Source organism: Bos mutus, chromosome 4 (genome assembly GCF_027580195.1).
Source record: "Bos mutus isolate GX-2022 chromosome 4, NWIPB_WYAK_1.1, whole genome shotgun sequence".
Lineage (NCBI taxonomy): Eukaryota > Metazoa > Chordata > Mammalia > Artiodactyla > Bovidae > Bos > Bos mutus.
This window is the reverse complement of record NC_091620.1, coordinates 76515723-76541017: the sequence shown is the minus strand read 5'-3', so window position 1 is coordinate 76541017 and position 25295 is coordinate 76515723. Positions and strand designations below refer to the sequence as shown.

Below are 25295 nucleotides of genomic sequence, written 5' to 3'. Positions count from 1 at the left end.
GTTCCTCTCTCATCTTTCAGAGATATCACTGGCCTGGGTTTGGTGTTACAATTTCATACACTTTTTCATAGTTTTGTTATGTTTATATCTATGAACTAGTTGTGCATATTAAGAAACTTTATGTAAACAGACACCTGAGAGTTTTTATCAGAAGTAGATTTTTTATTTTGTCAAATGTTCTTTCCATATGCTATTGATTAAATGTGTTCTTTTTTTTCAGTTTGTGAATAGAATGAAATATGACTCTTGGTTTCCAAATGTTAGAGCAAGTTTGCATGCATGATATAAACATTTTTTCGCAATGTATTTCCATACTGCTGCATTCCATTTACTAAATTATTTAAGAGTTTTTACACATATGTTCGTGAGGAATGTTAGTCTTTGATTTTCTTTTCCTGTGCTTTTGACATTGTTTGGGATTAGAGTAATGCTGGTCCTGCAAAATGAATTGGATAGTATCACCACTTCTTCAGTTTTCTGAGTCTGTGTAGACTGGTATCATTCCTTCCTTAGATGTTTTACTGAATTCACCAGGAAAGCTATATGGCCCTGGAGTTTTCTTTGAGGGATAGTTTTAAGCTAAAATCTGAAATAAACACACAGGTGTATATCAGAATATATATGTATTTTTTAAATGTCCTCTGGTTATGATAAGGAATTTGTCCATTTCATCTTAGTTGTCAAATTCATTGGCATAAACTTGTTAATAACTCTCATTAATAAGTTTTTAATATCTGTTGGATCTGTAGTGATTTTACTACATTGCTAATATTGGCAATTTGTGTCTTTTCTTTTTTGAAATCAGTCTGGCTAGTGGTTTATGAATTTTATTGATCCAGCCGTTGGTTTTCTTGTCTCTCTATAGATTTCTGTGTATTTTATTGACTTCTACTCTGTCTTTATTAGGCCCTTTCCTCTTCTTATATCTTAACTTTTGGTTTAATTTGCCATTGGAAGAGACCATCAAGAGGATATGGTTACAGTTGACATGAGCTGGACCTGGGCAATGGAACGTTCTTTACCCACTCCTCTGTCCTTGGAACATACATTCTGCCCATCGTTCCCACTGTGGGAGCCATTTTCAAGGACATAGCCTTGAAAGAGCAATGTGTTGTTAAGACCATCTGAATGGTATATTGACTGAACCCAGTTAACCTCTTTCAAGATTTTAGTGGACAAGCCTGGAGATCTATTCCTTGTAGCTGCCCAAGAGAAGTCTCATATGTGAGGTCTCTTGCTTGTTAAACCTGCCACATACCCATCTAGAGTGGTTTGTCTCTTTCTTCAACTTTTCCCTGTGCTGTCTATACTAACACACAGTCAGTTTGTGAGCCAGTCGCCCCTTTTTCTAGTTCCTGAGGTCATTGCTTTGGGACTTTTCATATTTTCCAGTACAGATATTTTATAACTTTCCCTCTAATTCTTGATTTATTACCATCCCACAAATTTTGGTATGTTGTGTTTTCATTTTTACTTAGTTCAGAATAATTTCTAATTACCTTTGTGATTCCTTCCTTGACCTATGATATTTAGTTTCTGAATATTTGGGGCTTTTCTATTATTGGTTATTAACTTAATTTTATTAAGCTCAGAAAACTTAATTTTTATTATTTGAGCATTATTGAAGTATTGAAATTGTTTTATGACTCAGGTATGGTCTATCTTGGTAAATTTTACAATGTGTATTATTCCACTGCTGTAGGGGGGTGGTCTATAAATGTCAGGTTAAGGTAGTAGACTTGTTGGGGTCTGTTTCTTTACTGATTATCTGTCTACTTGTTCTATCAATTATTGAAAGGTGTGTTGAACTCTGAGTATAATTATATAATTGTAAATTTTTCTTTGTAGTTCTGTGTTCTTTGCCTTATGTATTTTAACTCTCTGTTATAGGTACATAAACATTTAGAGTTTTTATGTTCTCTTGATGAATTGACCCCTTTATTATTTTTTTGACCCTCTTATTATTATGAAGTGATCCTCCTTATCTCTGTTAATATTCTTTGCTCTGATGTTAATAAAGCATGATAGCCTTAATTTAATCATAACATGACACATCTTTTTCTATCCTTAACACTTTTGGCTTTTTGGTTGTATTTAATATGTATTTCTTGTAGGGCTTGATATAAACTTATCATCTTTATATTCTAATTTTGTATGCCTAGTTGGAGATTGCTTTAGGGTTTATATTATATATCTTAACCTATCATGTCAACCAACAAGTAACATACCACATCATATATATTAGGAAAAGTTTACTATAGTGCAGTAATCCCCTGCTCCAACATGTTTTCTCTTATAATCATACATTTTAATTCACTGTTATAAACTCCATAATATAGCATTATTTGTTTTTGCTTTAAACCATCTCTTATCTTTTATAATTATTAAAAATAATTTTATATTTACTATTTTAAATACTACTTGAAGTGATTATTATGCAGGTGGCTGTAATTGTCTGTATCTTAGTAATTTCACATTTGGAATTTTTTTTTTTTTCCATTTTTGTCTTTCTAGCAGCCAGTGGCCATCACAGCTTTATCAAAACCTATTGATAACATTTGTCAAAACCTGTAGAATGCATCACACAACGTATGAATCCAATGTAAACTATGGATTTCAGTTGATAATAATGTGTTATTGTTAGCTCATAAATTGTACCAGATGTACCTCACTTGGAAGAGATGTGGATGAGGGGGAGGGTGTGTATTTTGGAGAGAGGGAGATGGGATTATAGGAACTCTCTGTACTTTCCACTCAATTTTGCTGTGACCCTAAAAGTACTCTACAAATAAAGCCTATTCAGAAATATGAAAAAGGACATATTCTCTTAACAACCAAAACTTTATTCAATTCTTAATAATTTGTGATTTTTCCATTTTGAGGAAATTACTACTTTTTCTTCTGTTCAGAGCTCTTTTAAAATGTTTGTAGAATTCCAGTTTCTACAAAAGTTTGAAGTTTTCTTTTCAAAGATATCTCTCCTTTGTACTCTGTAGCTAATTTCTTGGTAATTCTGGATTATCTTTCTGGATATCTCTACCCAAAACTCAGCAATAGTTCAGAGAATGTCTTACTTCCTCCTTTGCCTCCTGGTTTCATTATTCTCTCTGAGTAGAATACTTGATCTGAATGTGCTGTGAATGGTGGCTTCCCACCTCCTATTCACCAAGCATACTTCCCTATCACCCCCACCCACTCCTTCCATCCAACCCTCATGAAAAAAGTGTGTATAGAACATTTCATGGGTGAATGGACTACCCTGTTACTTGGGAGTCTGACTTCTACAGGTAGTCTGACTGGTTTAAATCCTGACTCTGCCACTTATCAGTCCTGTGACTTGAACAAGTTACTCAGGCTGTAAAATGGATCAAATGCTATCCACCTTATGTTGTTAAGAGAAGTAAAAGAGCTAACTCATGCAAAGTGCATAGTACGGTGCTTCACACAAGGTTGTGTGTGTGCTCAGTCACTCAGTCGTACCCACCTCTTTATGATCCCGTGGACTGTAGCTCTCCAGGCTCTTCTGTCCATGGAATTTTTCCAGGCAAGATTGCTGGAGCAGGTTGCCATTTCCTACTCCAGAGGATCTTCCCTACCCAGGGATTGAAACTGCATCCCTTTTGTTTCCTGCATTGGCAAGAAGATTCTTCACAACTGTGCCACCGGAGAAGCCCTTGACACAAAGTTGGAACTCAATAAATATTAGTACTTATTAATATTATTATTTATACAAAGAAACTTCCCCTAAAATTCCTTCCTTTGCTATATTCATCAGTCATATCTTTTTCTTTTTTCTAGTAGATAAACATCCATTCACAAACATCCCATATGTCTTTGGACAAATGATAAATTTGTTTTAAAAAATTTCAAAACTGTATTACTGAATGTATTATTAGCAGATTGTCTCAGCAAGAGAAAGCCCTCTAATTATTTTAATATTTTGCTTTAATGCAATGAATAATCAAATATCTTAAATTGCTTAGCCTAATATAATTCTCTTTTTCTTTGTCTTGTTTTCATGTATTATGCTAGTTTTAAGATATGGTCTTAAACATACAGTTTATAGGCATCTGTATATTCTTCAGGTACAATTCATCATGTGATTGTTGATATTTATATTAGAAAATACCCACTCCAGTGTTCTTGCCTGGAAAATCCCATGGACAGAGGAGCCTGGTGGGCTACAGTCCATGGGGTTGCACAGAACAGACACAACTGAAGTGTGACTGAGCATGAGCATGAGATATCAGAAAACATCAATTTCTTATACATATAAAATGTGAATGTGACTGTCAGTTTCTCCTACAAATCACATGTAACTTGACTCCCCTGGTAGATATGTAGCATACATATGGGTAATTATAGATATAACATGATAAAATTTACTTTTGAAGTTCAGAAGCACATAGAGGCTCAATACTTCTTCCCTATATTAAATGTCTACTGAATTCCATAGGCTGTTAGAAGCATTGTTAATGAAGTTATACCCCATGGTAACAAGGTCAACAAGATATCATTATTTACCACATAAAGATGCAGCACCGTCAGTACTATACCTAGGGCATGGAGAAGCTTGCTTACTGCTTTACTTATAGGAACAGGTGTGTTTCTACACTTGATGTGGTGTCACAAATCATAATTCTCCTTGCAGTTATGTGTTGAAATTAGTTCAAATATTCCTTAAGGGCAGTTTTGCTTCTTGGAGGACAGATTTCTATTTGTCTTTCTCATAGATTTTCCTCCCTTTTTTGTTTCTGTGTATTAGAAACCTACCTAGTTATGTTTTAAGGAATTTTCAAAGGGATAATGAACATATATGTAAAATGTTACACTTAACACGGGTCACACTGTCACAAACGGTCATATTTTTTCTCTATATCAAGGTGGTGTACCCAAATTCCAGCATTTGAGTTGCAGATTCTCTGGTGGCTCAAGTGATAAAGAGTCTGCCTGCAATGTGGGAGACCTGGATTTGATCCCTGGGTTGGGAAGATCCCCTAGAGAAGGACATGGCCACCCATTCCAGTATTCTTGCCTGGTAAATCCCGTGGACAGAGGAGCCTGGCAAGCCACAGTCCATGGGGTCGCAAAGAATAGAACATGACTAAGCAACTTTGCTTTTTCTTTCTTTTGGTTTACAAGTACAGACTGAGGAGAAAAGAGCATCAAGACACAAAGGGGCAAAAGACGTGATGCAGAGATGGACAGGCTACTACTTGCAGGTCAAATCCAGCCTATTGTCTTGTAAATAAAGATTTATTGGAAAACAGCCACACTCATTCCTTCATGCATTGTCTGTGACTGCTTGCACTTGCAGTGATAGAGTTTAACAGATAGCACTATGAGTTATGGCTGGCAATGCCTAGCTAATTGCTGTTTGACCCTTTTAGAAAATGTTTAGCAATACTTATTCCAAAGGAGATCTTCCCAGGTGATGAAATGTTAAAAAAATCTGCCTGCCAATGCAGGAGGTGTGAGAAATGTGGGCTTAATCTCTGGGCTGAGAAGTTCTCTTGGAGTAGGTAATGACACCCCACACCAGTATCCTTGCCTGGAAAATTCCATGGACAGAGGAGCCTGGTGACAAAAAGTCAGGCACAACTGAGCACCCACGCACAGACACACACACACACATTCCAAAGGAACCATTGAAGTATAACTGTTTGGGGAGGTACAGAATGCTTAGCTTTTCTTAAACTTACAAAGAATGTTGATTTTAATATGGATTCATTAATGCCCTACAGTCCTGTTTGGCCAGCCTTTGCCTTTCTAGTTTTTTTTTAACTACAAGACTTTTTAATCCTTCTTCTAGGGGACAGTCCTTAATACTTTGGGTTTGAAAGCCAGAGAACTGTCAACCTATCAGATGTTAGCTCCCCACCCAACCACTCACGCTTCTCTGGGAAGGTTTCTGAGTCAACAGCTACATTGATGGTGTTCTCATCTTTTGTACTTTGTCTCAGTTGATCTGGCAGATAACCTTGTGTTTTGTGTTCTTGATACAGTAAATAAGGATTTATCTAAAATTACATATATTCTCTCCAAAGAAACTAATATTTATTTTGATAATTCACTATTTAATTCAATATCTTGTGCAGGAGTACCTAATTAGCATTCTTTTGAAATGTCCTTAAAATTTTATTTTGTATATTTTGATTTGTAAAACTTCTCTTAATCTCTCATGATAATTGCAAATCACAGAAACACTGATTTGAGAATCTATAAAGCCAAATATATTTGTTACCATGTGGTTTTATTCTGATATTTTTATATAAGTATTTCCAACAAAGGTCACAAATGAATATTTGACAGCTCATTGTATACATTCCTCTAACTTGTATCACTTTTAATTTGCTGTGCAATAAAGAAGTGCACATAGTTACCTGGAAAGAAGACTAGAGGGTCTGGGAACTTATGATAATTGCATAGAAACTGAGTCCTACTGTCCTTCAAACCTAAAGGATCACATAGATCAAGGCTAGGTTGCTGATGGTTGCATGTCTAACATTTAGGTCTTAGAAAGACAGAAATAGTATTCTGCGTCTTTCCGGCCATCCCTTTTTTGTTTAACCTTCAGAGGCATAAAATTGTTTGTTAGCTTAAAAAAAAGAAAAAAAGGCAAGGTACTGTGTGTTTTTTTTTTTTTTTTTTCAAATGCCGATTATTTCATTTGATAAGTCAAATCGTTCTTTCTTGGTTTCTTAAAGAGGAGCTGGGCCATATGGCTCAGCATTTCATGACTGACTCATCCTTCTTCTTTTCTTCCTTCCATAATTATTTGACATGTGTATACTTGATGCTATGCTATGCTAAGTCGCTTCAGTCGTGTCCGACTCTGTGCGACCCCATAGACAGCAGCCCATCAGGCTCCCCGATCCTTGGGACTCTCCAGGCAAAAACACTGGAGTGGGTTGCCATTTCCTTCTCCAGTGCATGAAAGTGAAAAGTCAAAGTGAAGTCGCTCAGTCGTGTCCAACTCTTAGTGACCCCATGGACTTCAGCCTACCAGGCTCCTCTGTCCATGGGATTTTCCAGGCAAGAGTACTGGAGTGGGGTGCCATTGCCTTCTCTGGTGTATACTTGATAACCTCAATAAATAAAAAATGATCATTCAGCTATATGATTTGCACCATATAATCTGACAAACCTGTCAGTGTTTCAAAATTCCTGATTAGTTAAATGTCTTCTTACCTCCATCTGGATTTTCTGGTAGTCTATAGACTTTGTATTCTATGATCTACCTTGGGCATTTTTGGGACGACCCAGAGGGATGGTATGGGGAGGGAGGAGGAAGGAGGGTTCAGGATGGGGAACACATGTATACCTGTGACGGATTCATTTTGATAATTGGCAAAACTAATACCATTATGTAAAGTTTAAAAAAAAAAAAAAGAATTCTATAGAGCCATATGGTGATACTAAAAGTTAATGTCATTGTAAGATTCTAATAGAGGTAAAATGATAAAGTTATGATCCACTAAACCTTATATGCAATGAAGGTCAAAGAGTAGAGTGTCTATGTATTGCTCAGAGGGCTGGTAATATCTCTGTAGTTTAGTTCTGGCCCAAATTAACTTATATGAGAAGAGTCTAAAAGCTTCAAGCTAAATACATACTGTTTCTATAAAAAGTCACTATAGCTCTTTCCTTTAGCCCAGTATGTAATTTTGAAACATCATCTATTAAATCATAAATTAGGTAATCAAAATGTATTTTTATTAATCCTATAGAATACCAGATATAGAATATATCTACATTAAATATTAGAAAATTAAAATAAAATTTCAAAATGGAATTAATTGGTAACATCTTCTATTCTCTTAAAAAATCAGGAACTTAATAACTTAAGACTCTTAAGATTATGGTTTACTACCCTGATTTATCAGTGAAGGTACAGTGTTCCTTTATCCTGGAATTAGGATTATTATATATTGCAAGAGTGGATCAAACAGCCAAGAACAAATTATCTAGGAATCTGATTTTCCTTGGATGAGTCATTTTATTTAGTCATGTCTCTATATCTAGACTGTGAATGTGACTGAGGTAAAGGCAGAATTTTGCTGAAGAAAGTAATTTGTGCAGCTAAAGATTCCTCAACAATCTCTTGGGTAGAAGAGATGAACTTTGTTGTGAAGGAATGGTTAAGGATTAGTTTTCTAATTCTTTGTCATCAAAGCTGTAATGACTCAAATGCTGTGCAATTAGGAAATCATTCATTTTGCCCCAGGTCTTCCTCAGTGTGTGTGCCGTCAACAGTGTCTTGTTACTGTCAGTAATCAAGTATGATCATTTAGTGTAGAAGCCTTAAAATTAAAAATGTACATGCATGCATCAACTTTAAAAATGATAACCTGCAAATGTTGCCTGTCTTTCTTACTTAGTGTCATGGGCTTTGAGTTCAACTGATAAAGATCAATATAATAAACTTTGACTTTTGGATGACATTTTTTTATCTCTGACTCACATCTTCTCTGGTGTTTAGAGCAGGGACATAATTCTATAAATAGAGTCATAGAAGTGATGAAAGACTTGGTGGGTCATGTACATGCATACATGTGTGTGTGCTCAGTCGTGTCCAATTATTTGCGAGGCCATGTGTAGCCCGTCTGCCGAGCTCCTCTGTTCATGAAATTTTCCAGGTTATAATACTGGAGTGGGTTGCCATTTCCTACTCCAGGGGATCTTCTTGACCCAGGGATTGAACCTGTATCTCCTGTATCTTCTGCACTGGCAAGTAGATTCTTTACCACTGTGCCATGAATACGTCTTCTAAATAATTTGTTCCAATAGAGAGCCTTATGGATACTAATTCCACAATGTAGCTGCCCATCCCCTGATTTAGTCTGTTTAGAATAGTTGTAGACAAGCTATAATTTATCATTTAGTGCATCCAATACCTTGGCACAGATAACATCAGATGTTACATTTTCTTGGTTGTTGGAGATTCACACATTTTTCATTTATGTCTTCTTATTTCATTCACCATAGTTTTTTTCATAATACAGGAGATTTTCTGCATTAGATACTTGTTTTTCTTGCCTTATTCACTCCTGGTGAGCCATATACAAGCCTCCTATGTTTTTCAGAATTTAAGCCATATTGTTGTACATGTAGGACCAAGATAGTTTAATTATTTCAAGTAGTAATGAAAGTTATTTATAAGAAAGCATAAATGGAGGTGTGTTGATTTTTCCCCCCAAATTTGATTAACTCCTAAGAGAACTGTGAAAAAGCGATATGCAATAGCATAAGAGAGTACTTTGATTTTCCAGTGTACTTCTTGCAACTCCATTCACCTGTACACCACAAATGACAAATGAATTGTTTTCTCTGAGTCCAGTATGCAGCTATAGATTACTCTAAAGTAAGTGAAGTCGCTCAGTCGTGTCTGACTCTTTGTGACCCTGTGGACTGTAGCCTATCAGGCTGCTCTGTCCTTGGGATTCTCCAGGCAAGGATACTGGAGTGGGTTGCCATTTCCTTCTCAGGGGATCTTCCCAACCCAGGGATCGAACCTAGGTCTCCCACATTGCAGGCAGAAGATTACTCTAAGACTGATGACAAATTATGAACCACTTGCTTTTTGAGCTGTTGTGGCTAAATTAACAATGAAACTTAACACAGCTTTTAGTTTGGGTTTCCTGAGATATGAGTGAGGTTAGAGCAGTGGTTCTCAATTTACTGTCCCTGGACTAGAAGCATCACCATCACCTGGGAACTTTTTAGAAATACTAATTCTCAGGCCCAACCCAAGACTCACTGTATCACAAACTGCAGATGTGACACCCAACAATCTGTGTTTAACAAGCCTCCTTGTCATTCTGATGCATCCTGCATGTTAGAAACCATCCATTTGGGTGTGAAGCTGCCTCAGTGCAAACTGTTAAAATGTAAAACAGTAATTGGTTCCACATGGGACATTAGTCTAAACCTTTATATCCAGAGATATTCAAGGAGAGCTTTCTTCTTCAAAAATGTCTCTGTGTCTGAAAGATATGTAGCATTACTAGTAGTATATGTCAATGCAGTTTTCAATAATAATAGATAGTATCCTATTTCTGAGGATAAGACAGTTTTAAAATAATTCCCAAGGTTTAGAGCAATATACAGTTAAGAAAATAAGTCATAGTTACTACTGGTATTTTGTGCATGGAGCTGTCACAACTTTGATATTATATAGAACATTCATAGTGTTTTATTGAAGAGGCAATAAATCTTATAAAATATGTGATTAATTGGATGGTATGTTTTCCTTTCTGACCTTAACCCAATCCACTGTATTAGTTGATGTGAAATCTATAAATCTCACATTTCTTTATAATCTATCACATAGGAATCAATGGCCCAATCAAGTAAACTATATCATTTAATTTGCTTGCTTTAGCTCTATGTCTGTATAAAATCACACTTCTGGATTTTATATAATTGAAAATGAATGTAAAGAATCCAAGACCTAGGCTGATAATGTAAAAATTGGTAAGTGCTATCAGTCAGTGAATCTCCTGAATGTTTTTATTGGAAGTACACAGAAAAATCCATGAGAGTGTTCACACTTGCTAGTAAGTAACTGATACAGTAAAGAAGTGTCTTCAGGAATCTAAAAGTAAATTACTTAAAGGTTGAATCCACAGGAAGTTACCCTAGCTGTCAAGATTTATTTTCTCCAGTTTGCAGTTAAAGAGACACCAGGGAAAAAGAGAAAATATATTCATAAACATGCACAAGAAAAGAATTCACTTTTTCAGATTCTCACACAGTCACGCATCTGTGTGCAATGCAATGGGCACTGTGGAACTTTCAGCTCATCAAAATAGATCTTGTTAGATGACTGGACTGACCATCATCAAGATAGTAATACTTTCTGGTAAGCCAGTGACTTTCTTAAACAATTTACTAAAATTAGGAAATATTCTAAAGCTAAAGGGAAATGTGCCTTAGAGTTACATTTACCACCAACATCATGCCCTTTTCTTACTGAGGCCAAAGGTGCAACATTCCTTCATTTAAATAGTAGAATTAAAAAAATAAATCCATTGGCACCCCCCCAGTTGCCATGGTAACAAAATGCACGTGGCTTTCATCTGCTTGCACTGTGTATCAATAATAAGCTATCCATTTGGGAGCAAATCCATCCTTTTCAGAACATGTCTTTTGAGCACAAGTACTATATCCTTTCATTAACTCCTGAAGGAAATGTGATCCATGCACTACTTAATTTAGCAATTATTCAGTAAGTTGTTTTTTAAAGAAATAAAGTAATAGGTGATAAAGCAAAGACATAATTTAGTACATTTCCTCCATTTCCATTCCTTTTAATTTTTTTTTCCTTTGGAAGAGTGGTTAGGAAGACATAATAAAGAATGAATATTTAAACTATAATTTGGATAATAAAATTTATTTTGGACATTTCTAAATACCACTTAGGGAAGTACTAACCAAATATAGAAGAGCAATAAAAGAAGGTGAGCTTCAACTTTAGCTATGTGATGAATCATCTATTTCCTTGTTCATTCTCCCTAGCTTCCACCCTGTTCCTAATGTTGCATGATTACTTGTTGTTACTGCTGAGTGTTGCTTCACTATCATCTTTCTATTCATAATCTTCTAAGATAGGGAAGTGGCTATAATTATTTCAGCATAAAAATAAGGTAAGTATCTGCAGGAAATTCAACTTAAACTATTTCTCCATTCTAGGTATGAATTACCTTTAACTATAAATTACCTTTGTATAACCTTTCATTACATTTCACATTATTTGCTTTATTTTTAGAATTGTGTTTCTTTCTGAAAGATGTTCATAGATCACCAATTGCTTTCTCTTTCTTCAGCCAATTGCTTTCTTCTTCTGGCACCAACTGATTTAACCTCAACTAATACCTTTTTTTCCCCCAGACACATAGATCTAAAATCTTCTTTTGTGAGTATTCTTATTGAAGGTCCTGTGCCTGAGGGTAAAAGTAAATGATCCACTAATCAAGTTTTATGAGCACTTTCACACTTTTCAAGTGATTAAGCAAAGGATAGAAAACTTCTTGCAATCTAATCAATAGGCTTTATTGGCCTTAAGTGTCTGTCTAACAAAAGGCAGAGGATCCTCATAAATAGTGACTAAATCATTATATCCCACATTTTAGCATGTAATCAAAGGAACTGACTTATTGTACACCCAGACAACAGAAGGGGGCAACCTGAGTCCTTAGGCATAAGAACTTTTTCTTAAGAAATTTTAGCATTAATGAAATTAATTCATTTGAAGTTTCCATTATAAAAATTCTAAAATAAGATGCCATCAATCAAGTTTGTTAGAATTGTATTTTCTTAGTGTATTAATATTACTAAAGAGGAATGCAATTGTGTTGCCATAGTGCTCATATTTTTATTTTTATAATACCCTTTTACACCCAATATTTGCCTCACTGTATAATAAGAACACTGATGATCAACTAAATGATATTTTAACCCAGAACCACATATCTAAAATATTCAAATAGAAAGCTGATATCCTGAATATCAATTCTAAGAATTTTTTTGCCACACCATCCTTCTACTTTCTGCCTTTAAAAATGAAGGGTATTTTGTCAAAGGCTTTCTCTGCATCTATTGAGATAATCATATGGTTTTAATTTTTCAATTTGTTAATGTGTATTACATTGATTGATTTGCGGATATTGAAGAATCCTTGCATCCCTGGGATAAAGCCCACTTGGTCATGGTGTATGATCTTCTTAATGTGTTGTTGGATTCTGATAGCTAGAATTTTGTTAAGGATTTTTGCATCTATGTTCATCAGTGATATTGGCCTGTAGTTTTCTTTTTTTGTGGGATCTTTGTCAGGTTTTGGTATTAGGGCGATGGTGGCCTCATGGAATGAGTTTGGAAGTTTACCTTCCTCTGCAATTTTCTGGAAAAGTTTGAGCAGGCTAGGTGTTAGCTCTTCTCTAAATTTTTGGTAGAATTCAGCTGTGAAGCCATCTGGACCCGAGCTTTTGTTTGCTGGAAGATTTTTGATTATAGTTTCAATTTCCGTGCTTGTGATGGGTCTGATAAAAACTCTCCAGAAAGCAGGAATAGAAGGAACATACCTCAACATAATAAAAGATATATGACAAACCCACAGCAAACATTATCCTCAATGGTGAAAAACTGAAAGCATTTCCTCTAAAGTCAGGAACAAGACAAGGGTGCCCACTTTCACCATTACTATTCAACATAGTTTTGGAAGTTGTGGCCACAGCAATCAGAGCAGAAAAAGAAATAAAAGGAATCCAAATTGGAAAAGAAGAAGGAAAACTCTCACTATTTGCAGATGACATGATCCTCTACATAGAAAACCCTAAAGACTCCACCAGAAAATTACTAGAAGTAATCAATGACTATAGTAAAGTTGCAGGATATAAAATCAACACACAGAAATCCCTTGCATTCCTATACACTAATAATGAGAAAACAGAAAGAGAAATTAAGGAAACAATTCCATTCACCATTGCAACGGAAAGAATAAAATACTTAGGAATATATCTACCTAAAGAAACTAAAGACCTATATATATAGAAAACTATAAAACACTGGTGAAAGAAATCAAAGAGGACACTAATAGATGGAGAAATATACCATGTTCATGGGTTGGAAGAATCAATATAGTGAAAATGAGTATACTACCCAAAGCAATTTATAGATTCAATGCAATCCCTATCAAGCTACCAACAGTGTTCTTCACAGAGCTAGAACAAATAATTTCACAATTTGTATGGAAATACAAAAACCTCGAATAGCCAAAGCGATCTTGAGAAAGAAGAATGGAACTGGAGGAATCAACCTACCTGACTTCAGGCTCTACTACAAAGCCACAGTTATCAAGACAGTATGGTACTGGCACAAAGACAGAAATATAGATCAATGGAACAAAATAGAAAGCCCAGAGATAAATCCATGCACATATGGACACCTTATCTTTGACAAAGGAGGCAAGAATATACAATGGATTAAAGACAATCTCTTTAACAAGTGGTGCTGGGAAAACTGGTCAACCACTTGTAAAAGAATGAAACTAGAACACTTTCTAACACCATACACAAAAATAAACTCAAAATGGATTAAAGATCTAAACATAAGACCAGAAACTATAAAACTCCTTGAGGAGAACATAGGCAAAACACTCTCTGACATACATCACAGCAGGATCCTCTATGACCCACCTCCCAGAATAGTGGAAATAAAAGCAAAAATAAACAAATGGGACCTAATTAACCTTAAAAGCTTCTGCACATCAAAGGAAACTATCAGCAAGGTGAAAAGACAGCCTTCAGAATGGGAGAAAATAATAGCAAATGAAGCAATTGACAAACAACTAATCTCAAAAATATACAAGCAACTCCTGCAGCTCAACTCCAGAAAAATAAATGACCCAATCAAAAAATGGGCCAAAGAACTAAATAGACATTTCTCCAAAGAAGATATACAGATGGCTAACAAACACATGAAAAGATGCTCAACATCACTCATTATCAGAGAAATGCAAATCAAGACCACTATGAGGTACCATTTCACACCAGTCAGAATGGCTGCAATCCAAAAGTCTACAAATAATAAATGTTGGAGAGGGTGTGGAGAAAAGGGAACCCTCTTACACTGTTGGTGGGAATGCAAACTAGTACAGCCACTATGGAGAACAGTGTGGAGATTCCTTAAAAAACTGGAAATAGAACTGCCTTATGATCCAGCAATCCCACTGCTGGGCATACACACTGAGGAAACCAGAAGGGAAAGAGACACGTGTACCCCAATGTTCATCGCAGCACTGTCTATAATAGCCAGGACATGGAAGCAACCTAGATGTCCATCAGCAGATGAATGGATAAGAAAGCAGTGGTACATATACACAATGGAGTATTACTCAGCCATTAAAAAGAATTCATTTGAATCAGTTCTAATGAGGTAGATGAAACTGGAGCCTATTATACAGAGTGAAGTAAGCCAGAAAGAAAAACACCAATACAGTATACTAACGCATATATGTGGAATTTAGAAAGATGATAACAATAACCCTGTGTACGAGACAGCAAAAGAGACACTGATGTTTGGAACAATCTTATGGACTCTGTGGGAGAGGGAGAGGGTGGGAAGATTTGGGAGAATGGCATTGAAACATGTAAAATATCATGTATGAAACGAGATGCCAGTCCAGGTTCAATGCACGATACTGGATGCTTGGGGCTAGTGCACGGGGACGACCCAGAGGGATGGTGTGGGGAGGGAGGAGGGAGGAGGGTTCAGGATGGGGAACACATGTATATCTGTGATGGATTCATTTTGATATTTGGCAAAACTAATACAATTATGTAAAGTTTAAAAATAAAACAAAATTAAAAAAAAAAATGAAGGGTAATGTGTGTGTGTGTGTGTGTGTGTCTACGTGTGTGTACATATACCAGTCATCAGAGTCCAGTATGCTCTGTTATACTTATCAACCTTATGAAAATAGCCTTGAAATTTCAAAAATACCTATTGGACACCAGTGTATAAACTAGACCAAGTACATGCACTAAGTGAAGTTTCTCTCTAAGACTTTAGTGATTCCTTTTAAAATATAGTCAGGTTCTTTGTGGATCTTCTGCTGACTCCCACAGGTCCCTGCTGCTGCTGCTAAGTCACTTCAGTTGTGTCCGATTCTGTGCGACCCCATAGATGGCAGCCCACGAGGCTCCCCTGTCCCTGGGATTCTCCAGGCAAGAACGCTGGAGTGGGTTGCCATTTCCTTCTCCAATGCATGAAAGTGAAAAATGAAAGTGAATTCACTCAGTTGTGTCCGACTCTTAGCGACCGCATGGACTGCAGCCCACCAGGCTCCCCTGTCCCTGGGATTTTCCAGTCAAGAGTACTGGATTGGGTTGCCATTGCCTTCTTCCCCACAGGTCCCTAGCCAAACTCAATTCACCCCTCTGGGGCTTGCAGCCCACATATTGCAAGTCTCTGCTTCCTTTCAGCTCCTTTACAGTCTTTCTAGTCAAAGTTTTGCTCTGTATTGTCTAAAAAAATGGTTAAAAATCTCAGTAATTTACTCATTAAATAGTCCATAGATGCCAATGCCTTGGTTTATGGTCATTTAACCCTTTTATAGAATATTATATAACTTAGAAAAAAATGTTTTATGTATTTATTCTCTGTCTCTTCTTGTTAGAATGTAAGTTCCTTTTCTATTCTGTGTTCCTCAAAGATATATGCCAGGTATCCTGAATAGTGTTTGGCACATAAGTGCTCAGTTAATAATTTGTGGCAAGAATTCATGGGGAAAAGCAATTATCCTTGATGTCATCTCTGTTCTTTCAGACAAGAGTACTTAACATAATTTTTTCTGAGTGCCTGGAATTTTCCAGACATTAAGTACTTTATATGGATTATTTCATTTGTTCTCCAAACTAACTACTTAAAGATGCTACTGGTATTATTCCTACTATTATTCCTAGAGTTTATAGAGATGAAAAACCTTCCTCAAGATATTACTGATAGCACATGGTAGAGCATCAACAAGCTCAGGCAGTTTGACTCCATGGCTCACATTCCCATCTACTATAGCATATGCTTTAAAGTTAGTTTCTATCTTGTCTAGGCCAAAGAGTAATTCTAATCATGGAAATTTTGGGCTAAAATGAAAGGATAAATGAAGATATTTCTGATGTGGAAAATTCCTGTATTATGTCCTCTCACATGTTCCATCAAGGCAAATCCCTCTAAAGAGACTCTGTAACCTGACATACCATGAGAGCTGCCTTTATTGTCAGTGATAGAATCTGAGCTTTTTCTGACTGTTTTTAAATTGTAGTATTTTCCTTTCTTTACTTTTTTCAGTCAAATTTCTTGACTACAGATTGGGTAGGTAAACTCTTTGAAGAGGCTGTGATTAACTTCGTCCTCTACTATGGCTAATCAGGTAGTTCAGTGACAAACTCAAAGGGAGAGACAAGCACACCAGTGACACGGACGTTGTTTGGTCCAGGAGGGAGGTCTTTGAAGCAGAGATAGTACAGGATAGAAGGATGACACTGTGGAGTTATAGGGCATGGAATTTGCCAACTATTTGGAGATATAGTAAGAGTGAAAGAGACCTGAAATGTGACACTTATGGAAAGTTTCAGGGCATGCATGACTGGAAAAATGGTGGTGACATTAAGAAGAGGAGCAAGATGGAAATATGCTTTCATTATGCTATTTTCCTGAAATACTGAGTCAAATTTGCCTCTCATGAGGGTTGCATAAAGACATTTTCAGACATGCAAAGTCTCAAAAAATGTAGCTCCCATATAACTTTTGATGAAAGATTTCTGACTTTCTGCTCTGCCAAAATGAGGGAATGGACTACAAAAAGAGATACAGGATCTGGGAAAAAGGGAGTAAAACAGAGGGAAGAGGCAAAGTGAATCCCCAGGATGGTGGCAAACGGTGCTCCCAGGATGACTGCTGTGTAGTAGATGAGCATAGTCCACATTGAAACAGGTCAAAAGTCTCTAGGAGAAATGTCTTCAATTGGTTAAACTTGACAAAATATTAAATATTCTTGTATATTCTGAGAGATTTGTGTATCCAAGGAAAAGAGAATTAATTAATTGAAATATTGATCAATATGTGGAAATGTAGAAATTTAAATATTCAATCTAGAGTAAAAATATATAAGGAAGGAAAATTAATCAGTGCAGTACATAGTTCTGCTGGAAATAGATTTACATAGTATTATTATAGTAAATGTTAAATAGTAATCTAATGCAAGTTTGTTCTAATGGGAGAATGGGAGGAGGAAAAAAGGAGGAAGTGATGTGAGGAAGTGATATAAGAAATATGGGCAAAAAGAGCCAAAATCTTCATTTGCTTTACCAAGAAATCAGTAGTTTCCTGTGAGTCATATGGTAAAGAATGTCTGCAATGTGGGAGACCTGGATTCGATCCCTCGGTCAGAAAGATCCCCTGGAGAAGGGAATGGGAACCTACTCCAATATTCTTTCCTGGGGAATCCCATGTACAGGGGAGCCTGGCTATAGTCCATGGGGTCGCAAAGAGTTGGACACGACTGAGCAACTGACACTTTCACAATAGTGACTAAAATAAAAACAAGAACCATAAGTTAATTATTCAAAGATGTTGAGGTAAAACAGAAATCGGCTAAAGAGTTAAAAGTGGATAAAATGAAAAGTGTGTTGGAGAGGGGTGATAAAAGTCTTCATTACAAAATAAAAGCTTGGTTTTGTTGATTTTTGCTATGGTCTCTTTTGTTTCTTTTGCATTTATTTCTGCTCTAATTTTTAAGATTTCTTTCCTTCTACTAACCCTGGGGTTCTTCATTTCTTCCTTTTCTAGTTGCTTTAGGTGTAGAGTTAGGTTATTTATTTGACTTTTTTCTTGTTTCTTGAGGTGTGCCTGTATTGCTATGAACTTTCCCCTTAGGACTGCTTTTACCGTGTCCCACAGGTTTTGGGTTGTTGTGTTTTCATTTTCATTCGTTTCTATGCAAATTTTGATTTCTTTTTTGATTTCTTCTGTGATTTGTTGGTTATTCAGCAGTGTGTTGTTCAGCCTCCATATGTTGGAATTTTTAATAGTTTTTCTCCTGTAATTGAGATCTAATTTTACTGCATTGTGGTCAGAAAAAATGCTTGGAATGATTTCTATTTTTTTGAATTTACCAAGGCTAGCTTTATGGCCCAGGATGTGATCTATCCTGGAGAAGTTTCCATGTGCACTTGAGAAAAAGGTGAAATTCGTTGTTTTGGGGTGAAATGTCCTATAGATATCAATTAGGTCTAACTGGTCTATTGTATCATTTAAAGTTTGTGTTTCCTTGTTAATTTTCTGTTTAGTTGATCTATCCATAGGTGTAAGTGGGGTATTAAAGTCTCCCACTATTATTGTGTTATTGTTAATTTCTCCTTTCATACTTGTTAGCATTTGTCTTACGTACTGTGGTGCTCCCGTGTTGGGTGCATATATATTTATAATTGTTATATCTTCTTCTTGGATTGATCCTTTGATCATTATGTAGTGACCTTCTTTGTCTCTTTTCACAGCCTTTGTTTTAAAGTCTATTTTATCTAATATGAGTATTGCTACTCCTGCTTTCTTTTGGTCCCTATTTGCATGGAAAATCTTTTTCCAGCCCTTCACTTTCAGTCTGTATGTGTCCCCTGTTTTGAGGTGGGTCTCTTGTAGACAACATATGTAGGGGTCTTGTTTTTGTATCCATTCAGCCAGTCTTTGTCTTTTGGTTGGGGCATTCAACCCATTTACATTTAAGGTAATTACTGATAAGTATGATCCCGTTGCCATTTACTTTATTGTTTTGGGTTCGAGTTTATACACCGTTTTTGTGTTTCCTGTCTAGAGAATATCCTTTAGTATTTGTTGGAGAGCTGGTTTGGTGGTGCAGAATTCTCTCAGCTTTTGCTCGTCTGAAAAGCTTTTGATTTCTCCTTCATACTTGAATGAGATCCTTGCTGGGTACAATAATCTGGGCTGTAGGTTATTTTCTTTCATCATTTTAAGTATGTCTTGCCATTCCCTCCTGGCTTGAAGAGTTTCAACAAATCTTGTAGAAGTATAGAGTCTTTAAAATATAATGTGTAACTGATAAAACATAAAAACTAGACTTTGAGAGAAAACAGAAGAGATTAGTCATGATAAGATGGATAGATGATTAGAATCAAGGATGAAAATCATGCAGATGAAGGAGGTAGACATTAGGAAACTTTAAGAAATTTTATTTCAGAATATCTCTTTATCACCAGAAAGAGAATGAGCTAATGTCTTCTGCTGAAAGTCGAAGCCTTTGCGTATTTGAAAATGGTGGGGTGGTGTCAGAGAGGGAAGGAGATCCTTATTAAAAGGATTTCCATCCATCAGTAGAATCAAGCCAACATTAGAAGGGGGAGCAGAGAGGGAAGAGCTGGGAATTTGGTGTTGGTAGATGCAAACTATTACATTTAGAACAGATAAACAACAAAGTCCTTATGCATACCACAGGGAACTATATCCAATCTCCTGACATAAAATATAATGAAAAAGAATATTTTAAAGAAAGAATGTATATATGTGTAAAACTGAGTCAACTTTGCTGTACAGCAGAGATTGGCACAACTTCATTAATCAACTATACTTCAGATTATAAAAATGAATGAACAAAAAACTTGTCAAGAAAAAAAAAAAAACTAACATTAAAAAGCCTGAATCTGTAGGGTTCTTTGTCAATGAAAGCTCATGGTTTTCTACAGCAGCTGTAGTCTATGAATTAAATAGCTGATAGAGAACTCAGAGGCTTATTAAGCCATGTGAAATGTTGAAGATGAACTAAAGGAAAGAAGACATTTCAGATCCCCAGTCCCTTAGTAGGTAGAAAAGCAAGTGAAGTCAAATATGAGGAACATCAGGAAAATTAAGAGAGATCAGGAGACTGGAGGCTGTAATTAGAAGAACATAATGAGAGTAAAGAGTAGGAGATTGATGCCAAAGATGGGAATTGCAGCATTTAAGATTGCACTGTAGAACTTCATCAAAAACAGTGAAGTGGGCGGGCCCCCGGTCCTATTAGGCAGCCAGCATTAGGCAGGTCAGCAACAACAGGTAACAATGATGCAGTCACAGGCAGAATCCCTGAGGCAAGAACTCTGTCACACTGGCCTGATGTGCAAGGTGTAGACGGAAAACCAACCAGTAAACCGAAGTACTAATGGTCCTTCCAAGAAAAGCACAGCCCCAGACATGTTCACTAGAATTCAGTGAGGCAACTCATGCTAGTCAAGTCAGCAGCCCTGGAAATTGCCCTCAAGCTTGTGGGCAATGCTTACATTGTGCTAGCAGCACGTTACTGCACTGCAAGTATTTAATTAGTCAAAGTGTGTAGCCTCTGAAACATGCAGATAAATTAGGAAAGAAAATTGAAATTTTGTTATGTGATTTTTCTTAATGATTAGAGTATGTTCTAAATAAATAGAAAAACAAATTGATTGCCAAAAACCGTGTTAATGGGCTTTTAATTCACAAGGGTTAAGCACATAAAAAGTCAATATATTGAAAGTTAAGGTTCTCATAGAAACATTGATTTGACAACATTATGCATACTAGGTGTGGGAGGTTTGTATTTTATAACATAAAAGCAGTAGTGAATATTATAAAACATTAAAAAATGCACAGTTAAAATAACAAATTCAGGGGGAAGTCATTAAACATGATTATGAGGAAAAATTGTTTTGCAACCCTCAAAGAAGGTTTTAAAATTTAATTTTAGAACATAATGCCTTCAAACTTTAAAAAATATTGCCAGCGGAAATTAATCATTTTTTGCCCAAAATGAATTTTCCAACACATTGTATATTCTGACATTAGTTCATGCCTCTCATTTGTCATCCAGATTTGATCCTAATATACTAAAGGAAGAACTGATTGGCCATTACATGGCCTAGTTGGTAAAGATTTTGGAAAGTGAAATAAATTTAAGGGTTTGAAATATTAATACTTTTTCTGGTATATAGAGAATGTGGATGGTAGCTTACACGTCAGTAAGCCTGCAAGTACTAGTACTTTGTTTACATATTTGTTGCAGGAAGGAGGACCCCTTCCAGAGCCCGAAACTGGGCTCTTGTCTAACACTCAGAAATGAATCGTCGGAGGAGACACATGTGCTGACAAAGCAAGAGATTTTATTGGGAAAGGGCACCCGGGTGGAGAGCAGTAGGGTAAGGGAACCCAGGAGAACTGCTCTGCCGCGTGGCTCGCAGTCTCGGGTTTTATAGTGATGGGATTAGTTTACGGGTGGTCTTTCGCCAATCACTCTAATTCAGAGTCTTTCCTGGTGGTGCACGCATTGCTCAGCCAAGATGGATGCTAGCAAGAGGGATTCTGGGAAGTGGACGGACACGCGGTGTCTCCTTTAGACCCTTCCCGAACTCTTCCGGTTGGTGGTGGCTTATTAGTTCCGTATTCCTTATCAGGATCGCCAGTCATAAAACAACTCATGCAAATGGTTACTATGGTGCCTGGCCAGGGTGGGCGGTTTCAATCAGTGTGCTTCCCCTAACATATTTCCCTTCTATGTACTTGTGCATACTATTTGCATGTATGCCTTATGGGAATTCCAATCAGACTATGCAAAATGTCTTATGTAGGTAGCATTGAAAAAGGAAGAAAAATGCTTAAAGCTTTCTCAGGGAAGGACGAGTTCCAGGAAACAAATCCACAGCCTTGATATGTCTCACTTTTGGTTCTTACCTCACAAGCTGTACAGAGATCTCGGAACCTGACTTCTCCAACGGAGCTATACTGAGCAATAGGATTGAGTTCCTGTGGCTATTTGCTCTATAGGCGATATACAGGAAACAAGAGTGGTGGACCCTTGCAATGACCCCTGGGAGGGTATCACCTCCCAATTTAATTAGAATTAAAGGCAAGAATGAAGGAAGAAAAATGACTTACTAATATAATACTGATTTAATTATACTCATTTCTCAATTCTAATTAGTATTTAGTTATTTAATTCTAAGTAATAATAAAGATTTTCTGATCCTTGAAATCAACCATTATTTGGTACAAAATAATTTTTAACAAATGACAACACCTTTCCCCCCTCAAAGGAGCAGATCATGAAAATATAAAAGTAAATTGATATTTTGCTAACATTTCTATTTTCCATTATATTTTATGTCATAGCAAAGCAGTCTACAGAACAATAGAGGTCCTTTCATGGAAGTGAGATATGTAAATTCCTGAGCTAGCAGACTCCTGGCCCAATATTCCAACCACCTCTTCTAAAAGGGCACAATGGTCTGCATTTTTCACTGAAAAATCTAGGCAGCCACATTCCATGGCGATGAGCCCTTTATAAACTTGAAGAAAAATGCTTTGTATGTTTCCTTTAATCTTAACCCTCTGCTATTTTCTGTTTCCAAACAAACAGAAGGACAAATGCAAACTGCCAACTCACAGGATGTACAAACAAGTGTTATTGAATATTCAAAAGTATGGTGGTATTTCTAAAATTCAGCAACAAATCACTTAGAGTCTTTCTTTTGTTTTAATTTTTTCCTTATTCAGGCACCACAAGGCCACATAAGGAGGGTGAGGTCCCTGGAGTGGACTATATTTTCATCACTGTTGAAGATTTTATGGAATTGGAGAAAAGCGGTGCTCTCCTAGAAAGTGGGACTTATGAAGGTAAGCACAGCTCTACTGCTGAATTTATTTCTTGTTGCATCACATTTTTCTCTTTCGACTGAATGCATTAGAACACCACATTACTAAATTGCTATTGTTTTGGTTTGAGAGCTTTTATGAGGTCACTTTAGAAGAGTATTTTGTAAAGAAAATTTAAAATATATCTGGGTAAATTCTTCTCTTGAGATGCCAATAGAAATATATATGTATATTCCCACTGTAACCTTGTGTTACCAATATCCTGAGGGTAAATTGTGATCTTCAGCTAAAGTATCTTCATCTTTAGGTAGCATCCAAAGGACCACAGTCCTGTAACTACTTCTATGCAGTTTTCTCCAGTTACTTCACTTCACTTGCCTTCACTGGCCTCTCGTAGAAAATGATGGTGTAGGAAAAAATATGAATTGTGGATGAACTCCAAAGCTCTACCATAAGTTTACTTGCATGCCTGTGTCAAACATGAATGAATGAAATTAAAACCTTGAATGTGGGAAGTACGTTTTAGTAGAAAAAGCGCTGTAACCTAAGCCAGGATCTGCTTCAGTTCCAAACCTGGCTTTACTCCGTACCCACTGTGAACATTAAGTAACCCGGGTAGTGTCTGTGAACCTCAGTAGTCTTACCTGTAAAAGGATAATGACAGCATTGAAAAATACGAATAAATAACAACATGATTCCTTGTGTATGTTTAATTAACATCTACAGGCATGTAATAGTTTATGTCTAATGAAATTACAGATCTGTGTCTGAGCAGTGAGATTTTACTGGAACTAGAAAGCAGTAGAAAATAATACTTTTATTCTTATACCACAGTATTGTATATGTAAACTTTGCTTATATGTACTATGAAGTCCAAAGATGAATCTAGTCTTACTGAACTATAATTAATGGTGTGTGATACTAAAAACAAAACTCATATGCATTGCTGCTTAACCCATCAAATATCAGAGGTCTACAGTGAGCACCTAGGTTTGTAACAGTTTGTTCACCTTTTTCCTCTTTCATTTACTTGTAAATGTCCAGTAGACTATAGTTATTTAAGAACTCAGTATTTTTAAGTTGTCAAAAGTATTATAATCTTGTTTTGCCTCACACTTCTATGGCAATTCAGGCTGAGACATGTGCCTAGTTTTTAGCTCAGACATTAAGCTACTTATTGCCACGTTCATAGGAAATAAGCAAAAATACCTAGGAAAAGAAAACGACTTTATATTTGAATGTTGTTTCTTCTTGTCAAAAATGAATGATAGTGAAGATTGATTGAAAATATTATATAATTTATTTTTATTGAAGTATAGTTGATTTAGAGTATTAGTGTCAGATATACAGCATGATTCAATATTCTTATAGATTATACTCCATTGAGAGTTATTATAAGGTGATGGGTACAATTCCCTATGCTATGCAATATATTCTTGTTGCTTATCTATTTTATACATAGCAGTTAAATAAAAAGCTATGCTGGTCATATAAGATGCCTTAAAGTATACATGAAAAATGCCTGTATAAATCATAGAAAATAATGATATCAAAGAAGTCAGAGTAAATTAACAATGAATTTTGTAGTATATTTTCCTGTGGACTTTGCACCATCATTCATTAGTTTCTGTGTCTGCCAATAATAACACCTTGTATTTAGTTACTGTATTTATGTAGCAGAGAACCTATGCCTTAACAACCAAGATCATTCCAAGAGTAGTATGATTAACAAATATGGCTTATTCTTTTGTTAAGGATTATATTAACTATATAGAAGGTAAAAAATTAAATCAAATGTTCATGTTAAACTTCCTGTATTTTCATGATAAACTAGATGCCATGGAGTTTAATATCAATATTTTAGAATTAAAGCCTAGCTTAAATTTTAGGTTTCAGCTAAATTTTGAGGGAAATATTCTGAAACCATACAAACATAACTAAGTTTTGTTATGATTTACAGTGGATTGTCCTGAATCTTCTTCAGATATTTTTTTAGCACTGAGAGTAAAGTTGGCTAAATTGTTGCCAAATTGTTAATCACCCCCATGTTCATAGAGCTGATTTTTGAATAATGAGGCTGATTTACACATATGACTTCAGAGAATCAGGGCTATTATTTATAAAAACAC

The 25295-nt window shown here is 36.0% G+C and overlaps 1 protein-coding gene across 7 annotated transcripts in view; it reads left to right on the top strand.

Annotated features, from left to right (window-relative positions):
* The window catches only part of MAGI2 (membrane associated guanylate kinase, WW and PDZ domain containing 2), a 1472905-nt gene that overhangs the window by 794070 nt on the left and 653540 nt on the right, over window positions 1–25295 (top strand). For all 7 annotated transcript variants that reach the window (XM_070369681.1, XM_070369676.1, XM_070369674.1 and 4 more), the window contains one exon: window positions 23068–23187. In XM_070369681.1, the coding sequence (XP_070225782.1) occupies window positions 23068–23187 (120 nt within the window). The remainder of the gene's footprint in view (window positions 1–23067; window positions 23188–25295) is intronic.